The sequence below is a fragment of the Echinops telfairi genome, unplaced genomic scaffold (assembly GCF_000313985.2).
Source record: "Echinops telfairi isolate 266 unplaced genomic scaffold, ASM31398v2 ScPeMD7_16;HRSCAF=60, whole genome shotgun sequence".
NCBI classification, from domain to species: domain Eukaryota; kingdom Metazoa; phylum Chordata; class Mammalia; order Afrosoricida; family Tenrecidae; genus Echinops; species Echinops telfairi.
Window position 1 is genome coordinate 4,098,382 of NW_022103913.1, and position 9,765 is coordinate 4,108,146.

Consider the following 9,765-nt stretch of genomic DNA (forward strand, 5'->3'; position numbering starts at 1 on the left):
GAAACGATGTACAAATGCGCTTTACACAATTGATGTGTGTATGGATTGGGATAACAGTTGTTTGAGCCCCTAATAAAATGTTAAAAAAGAAAAAAAAAGTTTGTTATATAAGGGATCCAAAAAGTTTGTGAGAAAATTGAATGCAAAGATAATGGAATTTTTCCACAAACTTCTTGAAATCCCTTCATCTGTTGTTTCCATTTAAATTAGTAGTAGAAATTGTATACTCAATAACCTACAAACATGGTTGTGTCTAGACCAGGGTCGGCAAACTGTGGCTCATGAATCATATGTAGCTCTCTCAGTACGTGCGTATGGCTCTGAAGTAAAATTTAAAATCATTTTATTGTGGGGTACAAATCTTATAACAATCCATCATTCAATTGTATTAAGCACACTTGTACATATGTTGCCGTCAACATTTCCAAAACATTTTCTTTCTACTTGAGCCCTTAGTATCAGCTCCTCTTTTTTCCCTATCCTCCCACCCTTCTGAATCCTTGATCAATTATATATTATTTTTATTTCGTGTCCTACTCTGTCCGTTGTCTCCCTCCACCCACATTTCTATTACTCATCCCCCTGGCGGGTGGGCTATATATCCAACCTTGTGATGGGTCACCGCTCCTCCCCTTACTCTCATGATATCGTTACTCCACTACTGTTCCTGAGGGTTTTACCTGTCTTGAGTTCCATGTGTTGAAAGCAGATAAACCCAAAAGTTTTAAAGGATATTATTTAGGTTATATTGATTTTGTATGTTTATAAAAATATATTTATGGCTCTCAATTTTAAAATTATTGTGAGGGACAGGATTGGCTCTTCTGTCTCAAAAGTTTGCTGACTCCTGGTGTAGACCACTGACAACAAAGAAACTCTCTTTATCTTAGGGTAGTAATTGCCATGCTCTTTTTAAATAAAAAAATAGATAACTCTTGCAAAACATCCAAGGGTAAGTTGAAAAATTACACTTGTATATAATGTATTATTTTAATGTAACTGTATTGATTTGTTTTCTAGGTACCAAATAATATCTTTAGATGCTTGGCGTGTAGACATAAGCAAAAACAAAATAACCAGGGTTGACCAGAAGGCATTATATTTCTGTGGATTTCCTACTTTGAAGCATATCAAACACAAAGTTAGTGGCTACTTCAGAATTTTTCTTTTTATTGAGTATAAAGTGATGATTGACAAAATAATGAAATTCTCCAATTTCTCTTTTAAGTTTTTTTTGAAGAAAAGTGGTGTACAAGTATTCCAACAAAGCAGTCGTGGAGAAAATATGATGTTGGAAATCTTACTAAATGTAGACTCAGATGAACTAGTAAGTATTTTATTTATTATTTATTTATTAGATGCTGTGTTAGACTAGGTTGACTAGAGAAACAAATCCAGGGACATTCATATATGTATAAGAAAGAGCTTTATATCAAAGAGTAATTGCATATTAAGAAAATTTCCCAGCCCAGTCCAGATCAAGTATGTAAGTACAATATTAGGCCAAAAATCCTTCTTCAGACTCACACAATCTCATGCAATGATGCAAAATGCAGGAAGATTACAGGCTGGTGGGTGCAAAGTCTTGTGGATCCAGTGGTGGTGGAAGGATCTCCAGGGCTCTAACAGGTCTCAGTGTCACTGGCAGCTCTCCAAGTGGCTAAACAGCAGAAAGGTAAAGCAGAGAGAGAGAGGACGTTCTCAAAATCCTCATGCGAAGGTCACATCCGCAAGGAGGCATCATCAGTCTGTGACCTGAGTGACAGGCTAGACTCCACCCCTACAATTATTTATCAAGTCGACAAGAAATTACTTACTACCACAGATGCTTAATACGTATAGAAGAGCCCTGGTGGGTTACCGCAAAGTCAGCATTTGGAACCCAGCAGCTGCACTGCTGGAGAAAGATGAGACTTTCTGTTCCTATAAAGATTTACAGCTTTGGAAATGCTATAGGGTCTCTGTGAATCTGAATTGGCTCAATGATAGTAGATGGGGAGTAGGTGGGACTGTGGTGTTACCAAAGATGTATAAAATATTTTAACTCTCAAAGTTCATTCTTAATAGAGGAAAGAAACATTTACACAATTTTTTACAACATTTACATCGATCAGAGCGTGTATTTGTGACACAATGAGTAAAAATACTGTTCAAAAAATTCTGAAATGGGTATGAGCTATGAATGCTAAAGATTAAGTACACATTTGTAGAAGAAAGAAGATTTGAACTGCTAGACAAAAGGAATAGCATTTCTAGGCATTTCCTATGTTCTCTTCATCTTTTTCATGAGAAAAATAAGCAAAATAATCATAAGCCTAATTAGTGCATAGAATTTTTACTACTGAGAATTATGTAAATCCAATCCATTCAGTTGTGCAAACCAAGAAATTTAAATAGAGATTAAAAAAGAAACAATCATATAATGGTGAACTAACAATATAGGTTTCTTATGAAATTTATTTTGATAGAAAATCACATAAACTATGTGCTCATGCTATCTTGTTTGATTTTACTAAAACTTGTTTTTCTCATAGTCATTCTATTCAAGATTAATGTTAGTGACCACTCTTTTTTTTTTAAATCGTTTTATTAGGGGCTCATACAAAGTGACCACTCTTATTGACAGTGCAGTTGAGAAAGTAAGAGTCAGGCGATAAATCTGACCCAAGCAGAACTATAAAAACAAGGAAAAGAAGAACTGCTATGAACCCTGGCAAGTTAGATATGATGCATTCATTAATAATTGACCTCATGTAACTGCAATAAACTACTTGTTAATTCTCTATAAAGTTATCTCGATGTCTAAGGTGTCTCGATGTTGGTTATAGCAACATTAGATACTTTCAGTTGATCGTAGTAGGTCTCTAATGAGAAGGGATTGGCAGAAGGAAATGGAAATTGGAAAGAATAATAGAACTGATAATAACAGTGATAATCACAGCTAAAATTTATTGAATGCCTTAGTATCTTAAATACTTTTCAGAGGGCCATTATTGAAGTGAAAGGCAGATAGTTAAAAATAAGTAAGAAATGTTTTTTAGAAAAAAAGAAATGGAAACAAAGTCTGGCAAATTGTATTGGAAGGAGAGACTTAGCAATAAAACTAACTGAATAGAGTGGATGGAGTAAATTATTTGGGTTAAAGTAGATAAGTTTGTGTACTCTTGGAAATAACGGCCGTGAGTGAGCAGTTCTCGTTCGAACTTTAAATTTTAAACTCTTGGTATTTTTCTGATTTAATGAATAAGGTGAGTTTTTCTTAGCGTTAAATACACACTTAAGAACATTTGGACCAGTTTTAATAGTTTAACTTTGCCTTTCTGAGCTTTTCTTTTGAACTTGAATGAATTTTTCTGTTTTCTCTTTAAGAGCATAGAAAATGTTGCTTCATTAGTGCTTGGAAAGTCTGTGTTTGTTAATTGGCCTCACCTTGAAGAAGCTAGAGTTGTAGCTGCATCAGATGGAGAAACTAAGTAAGATTTCATTTACAATATTTTAAACATATGTTTGCTGTACTTCTTGACAGATTTTATTGATTCATTTTTTTATTAATCTAATTATTACTTAAAAGTATGTGCACTCTGTACTGCAATAAAAGCCCTCTCATCCCACCACTGAAAGTTCAATGATTATTGATAGTTTGGACAACACTTGAGGTATATATATTTTTAATTATTGTAAAACATATATAACACAACTTTACTATGCCAACATTTTTCACATATATAATTTATTGATATCATTTACATTCATCTTAATATATAACCTTCACCAATAATCATTGTCAAATTTCCTATCACCTACACAATAGCTTACTGCTTCCAAATCAATGACTCTCCTTTTCCCTCCCCCTCCCCCCTCTACCAACCACTTAGAAACTGTGGTCATTGTACATTTGCCTATCCTAGATATGTCATGTAAATGAAATCATACAGTACTTGTCCTTTGTGATTGATTGACTTCACTCAGCATAATGTTTTCAAGGTTCATCTATGTGTAGCAAAGGTTCATCTGTGTAGCATGTACTATATTTTATTTATCCATTCAGAAGTTGATAGGCATTTCACCTTTTAACCTCTGTAAATAGTGCTGCAAGCATTGATGTATATGTGTCTGTTTCACTGTTAAGTCTCTTGAGTGTATAGCTGAGAATGGAATTGTGACCAGCGACTTCTCAGGAGAAAAGACTTGTCAGTCTGTTCCCGTGAAAACTATAACCTAGGAAAGCTGACCCGGCAGTCTTGTTCGGTTGTGAGTCAGGGCTGCGCACAACCATGATGGTGCACCTTTCTTAGAGGCCATCAATGGCTTGTCCACAGTGGCGGTTCCAGTTTGCATTCCTACCAGCAGTGGATAAGAATTTCTGTTTCTCCACCAGTACTTGCTGATTTTCTTTTATTTATTTTTTAAATGTTTTATTTTTATTCGTTTTATTAGGGGCTTATACAACTCTTATCACAATCCATACATACATCAATTGTGTAAAGCACATTTGTACATTCATTGCCCTCATCATTCTCAAAACATTTCCTCTCCACTTAAGCCCCCGGCATCAGGTCCTCATTTTTTCCTTCCTTCCCCACTCCCACCTCCCTCATGAGCCCTTGATAATTTATAAATTAATTCTTTGCCATATCTTTCCCTGTCCGACGTCTCCCTTCACCCATTTTTCTGTTGAACGTCCCCCAGGGAGGAGGTCACATGTAGATCCTTGTAATCGGTTCCCTCTTTCCAACCCACTCTCCCTCTACCCTCCCAGTATCGCCACTCACACCACTGGTCCTGTAAGGATCATCCACCCTGGATTCCCTGTGTTTCCAGTTCCTATCTGTACCAGTGTACATCCTCTGATCTAGCCAGACTTGCAAGGTAGAATTTGGATCATGATAGTGGGGGCGGGGAGGAAGCATTTAGGAACCAGAGGAAAGTTGTATTTTTCATTGTTAGCTACATCACACCCTGACTGGTTCATCTCCTCCCTGAGACCCCTCTGCAAGGGGATCTCCAGTGGCCTACAAATGGGCTTTGGGTCTCCACTCCGCACTCCCGCCATCATTCACTGCTTTCCTTTTCTTAAAAAAATAAAATAATTAACCATTTTAGTGCAAGTTTAAAGCTATCATCTCCTTCATGGCGAATAATCTTGAGTATTTTTTCATGTACTCATTGTACATTTGTTTATCTTCTTTAGTGAATTGTTCATTCAAATCATCTGCCTATTTTTTAGAGGATTGTCTGTCTTTTTCTTATTAAAATATGGGAATTCTTTATATATTCTAAATGTTAAACTCTTATTCTGAATCTTAAACAAAGGATCTGCAAAAGGTCTGTGAAAATAATTCAATGTCTTTTTCTTTTTTTTTTTTTAGAATTCCAAAATATTATAGCGTTTTCTTTTTCTTTTTCCTCTTTAAGAAATTTTATTGAGCATCCTCTGATAGACCTGGGACAATTGAAAAAAAATGTATTCATAGTTCCAGGTAAATTTACATAGAGTAAGGTTTTTTATTGTGAGTTGGGTGAAGGTTAGCAAAGCAGATAATTAGTTTTCCACTCAACAATTTATGCACATTTTGTTTCATCTTACTGGTTGCAACTCCCACCACGTAACATTCTTTATTTTTTTCATTGATCGTGGTTTATTACATTGCAATGTAATCATTATTATTTTCCACATAGATAAAGTTTGTGAAAACTTCAAATATGTCAATGGGCATTATTTTATAGCAAAGCAAGTAAAGATAACAAAAATAGTAATGAGACTTCCTATCTTTTCCAACACTTATCTAAAGATACAAAGTATAGTGGTTATTCTTTTTTTTTTAAATACTTTTACTGGGAGCTCTTACATTTGTTATCACAATCCATACATTAATCCAGTGTGTCAAGCACATTTGCACATATGCCGCCATCATCATTTTCAAAGCATTCTCTTCCCACTTGAGCCCCTGATATCAGCTCCACATTTCTTCCCCTTCCCTTCAATGTCTTATCATTCCACTTTTCCTCTCATATAATTTTGAAAATGTATCCCTTTTGTTAAAGGTTGGTTCTTTTTTTAGCTAAACAAAAGTTTTAAATTTTAATGAAAAACTCTTCTACTGCCGTTGAGTAGATTCTGATCCATAGGATTCCCTTGCTGTGAACCCAAATTTATAGGAGCTGACTGCCTCAAATTTCTCCCACTGTTCTACTGGTGGGCTTGAACCACCGACCTTATGGTTACCAGTCCAACCCTTACCTGATAGTGCCACATCTATTTTGTCTTCTCTTGCTAATCCTTTTGGTGTCACATTTAAAAATCTATTGTTAAAAACCTATGCCTCTATAAAGCCATGTTTTCTCCTAGCTGTTGCTTAAGATGTTTTAGATGTATATATTATTTTTCTTATTTTCTATTTAATATTTGGATGTTCTATATCCTAATTCTTTTCTACAAGTGGTTGTCATTATATTATTTAGCAAATATACGTCTCTTTTTGAAAGAGTTGTTATCATATACAACATCACCTTTATATGTTCCTTCCAGGGTTTGTTTAAATTATGCATTCTTTTGTTAAAAATGCCCAAATTTTAAGAGTAAGTTCTTAACATATTCAAGTTACAATCATTTTATAGTGATCATTTACATAAGTTACTCTTCGCACTTCATACCTTATGTTCTTCCCAATTACTTGTCCTTTGGTTGAGCTACTAGGTGTTTAAAATAGAGTGCTGAGGGCTTACAATCTTAGAGATGCAGTCCTTTCTCCCGGGAGCTCTGCAAGCACATCTTAACTGTCTTTTATTGTGTGTGCTGCTGAGAGTTCAATGTAACAATGGGCTTTTTTTCTTGAGTAATATGCATTTCTGTATGAAATCTTGACTTTTTTTATCCTTAGAACTTGCTTCCAAAAAAAAAAAGAACTTGCTTCCTATGCTTTTTTTCCTTTTTAAATAATTTTATTGGGGACTCCTACAACTCTTATCTCAATCCAAACATCCATCCTTTGTGTCAAGCACATTTGTACATTTGTTGTCATCATCATATTTAAAACATTTTCTACATAAACCCTTGGGATCAGCTCCTCATTTTTTACCCCCTCCCTCGCTCATGAACCCTTGAGAATTAAAAAAAAATTTTTATTTCTAACCAATGTCTTCCTTCACCCACTTTTCTGCTGTCCGTCCCCCTGAGAGGGGGTTATATGTAGATCATTATGACTGGTTTCCCCTTTCTCCCTCTACTTTCCCCTTCCCCTCCTGGTATCACTACCCTCAATAATGGTCCTGAGGACTTTATCTGTCCTGGATTCCCTGTGTTTACAGTTCTTATCTGTACCCGTGTACATGCTCTGGTCTAGCCAGATTTGTAAGATAGAATTGGGGTCACAGTAGTGGGTGGGAGGAAGCATTAAAGAATTAGAGGAAAGTTGTATGTTTCATTGGTGCTATACTGCACCCTAACTGGCTCATCTCATCTCCCCCACCCAACCCTTCTGTAAGGGTTGCCTACAGATGCCTACAGATGAGCTTTGAGTCTCCACTCCGTACTCCCCCTCATTCACAATGACATGATAGGACCATAGGGCCGGCCCCACCACGAGACACAACATCACTCACTGAGCCTGAGCACTAAGGGGCACAATACTGGAGACATATTGCCCGATCTGACTCCACCACACTGATGTGAAACACTAAGGGCATGGAACAGAACAGCAAGGGGAAGAAAGCAATGAAGTCCCTGGGAATACCAAAAATAGACTGTGGGGGTCAGAGCATGGCACCCCATCAGACTTGACCGGAAAACACTCCTAAAACACTCCAACAAACAGACCTTGAACTATTTATAGGTTTTTCTTTTTTTTGTCCTTGGTTTATTTGTTGTTGTTGTTGTTTGGTTTTCTTTTTTTTGCTTTGTTTTGCTCTGTCTTGTTTTTGTGCTCATTATTGTCTCTGCATGTCCACCTAGATAAGTTAAGTGGGATAAACAGAAACAGCAGAACTGATGGTTATGGGGGGACACAGGAGAGGGGGAAACATGGGAAAGGAAGTGGGTCTTAACAAACCCAGGGACAAGGGAACAAGTGATCAAAAATCAATGGCAAGGAGGGTGTAGGATGCCTGGTAGGGCTTGATCAAGAGCAATGTAAGCGAGAGGAATTATTGAAACCCCTATGAAGGCTGAACATGTTAGTGGGACAAGAGGAAAGTAAAAGGAAGTAGAGGAAAGAACTAGGAGGCAAAGGGCATTTATAGAGGTCTAAATACAGGTATAAACATATGTAAATATATTTATATATGAGGATGGGGAAATAGATCTATGTACATGTATTTATAGGTTTAGTATTAAGGTAGCAGATGGACAATGGGCCTTTACTCAAGTACTCCCTTAATGCAAGAACACTTTGTTCTAATAACCTGGCATTCCAGTATGCTCATCTTCCCGACATGATTACTGAAGACAAAATGGGTACACAGCAAATGTGGTGAAGAAAGCTGATAGTGCCTGGCTATCAAAAGATATAGCATCCGGGGTCTTAAAGGCTTGAAGATACACAAGGGGCCATCTAACTAAGAAGCAACAAAGCCCACATGTAAGAAGCACATCAGCCTGTGTGATCATGAGGTGTCGATAACAAAGATCCAGAACAAAAAAATCATATCATTGCTTCCTATGCTTTTGGGGTGAATGTATCAGTTTATCCATTTTTTTGGTTATTGTTATTGTTCATCATGCTTTTCCTGTCATGTCTAAGAATTCTTGACCTAATTCTTAACAGAGATTTTCTTCTGTTTTTTTTCTTCAAAAAATTTCAGTTTTACTTTTCTTTTTCTTTTTTTTAAATTAGGGGCTCATAAAACTCTTATCACAGACTATACATACATCAATTGTGTAAAGCACATTTGTACATTCATTGCCCTCATCATTCTCAAAACATTTCCTCTCTACTTAAGCCCCTGGCATCAGCTCCTCATTTTTCCCCTCCCTCCCCGCTCCCCCCTCCCTCATGAACACTTGATAATTTATAAATTATTATTTTGTCATATCTTGTGCTGTCCAATGTCTCCTTTCACCCACTTTTCTGTTGTCCGTCTCCCAGGGAGGAGGTCACATGCAGATCCTTGTAGTCGGTTCCCCCTTTCCAACCTACTCTCCCTCTACCCTCCCAGTATCGCCACTCACACCACTGGTCCTGAAGAGATCATCCGCCCTGGATTCCCTGTGTTTCCAGTTCCTATCATGATAGTGGCAGGGAGGGGGAAGCATTTAGGAACTAGAGGAAAGTTGTACATTCATTGCCCTCATCATTCTCAAAACATTTGATCTCCACTTAAGACCATGGCATCAGCTCCTCATTTTTCCCCCTTACTCCCTGCTCCCTCTTCCCTCATGAACCCTTGATAATTTATAAATTATTATTTTGTCATATCTTACACTGTCTGACATCTTCCTTCACCCACTTTTCTGTTGTCCATCCCCCAGCGAGGAGGTTGTATGTAGGTCCCTGTAATCGGTTACCCCTTTCCACCCCATCCTCCCTCCTCCCTCCTGGTATTGCCACACTCACCACGTGCTGACAGGATCATCCATCCTGGATTTCCTGTGTTTCCAGTTCCTAGCTGCACCAGTGTACATCCTCTGGTCTAGCTAGATTTGTAAGGTAGAATTAGGATCATGATAGTGTGTGTATTGGGGGGAGCATTTAGGAATTAGAGGGAAGTTGTATGTTTCATTGTTGCTACACTGTACCCTGACTGGCTCATCTCCTCCCCGTGACCCTT

The 9,765-nt window shown here is 37.2% G+C and overlaps 1 protein-coding gene across 5 annotated transcripts in view; it reads left to right on the forward strand.

Annotated features, from left to right (window-relative positions):
- The window catches only part of XRN1 (5'-3' exoribonuclease 1), a 160,164-nt gene that overhangs the window by 72,083 nt on the left and 78,316 nt on the right, over positions 1 to 9,765 (forward strand). For all 5 annotated transcript variants that reach the window (XM_045287476.1, XM_045287478.1, XM_045287479.1 and 2 more), the window contains exons 17-19: positions 1,021 to 1,141; positions 1,229 to 1,327; positions 3,370 to 3,473. In XM_045287476.1, the coding sequence (XP_045143411.1) occupies positions 1,021 to 1,141; positions 1,229 to 1,327; positions 3,370 to 3,473 (324 nt within the window). The remainder of the gene's footprint in view (positions 1 to 1,020; positions 1,142 to 1,228; positions 1,328 to 3,369; positions 3,474 to 9,765) is intronic.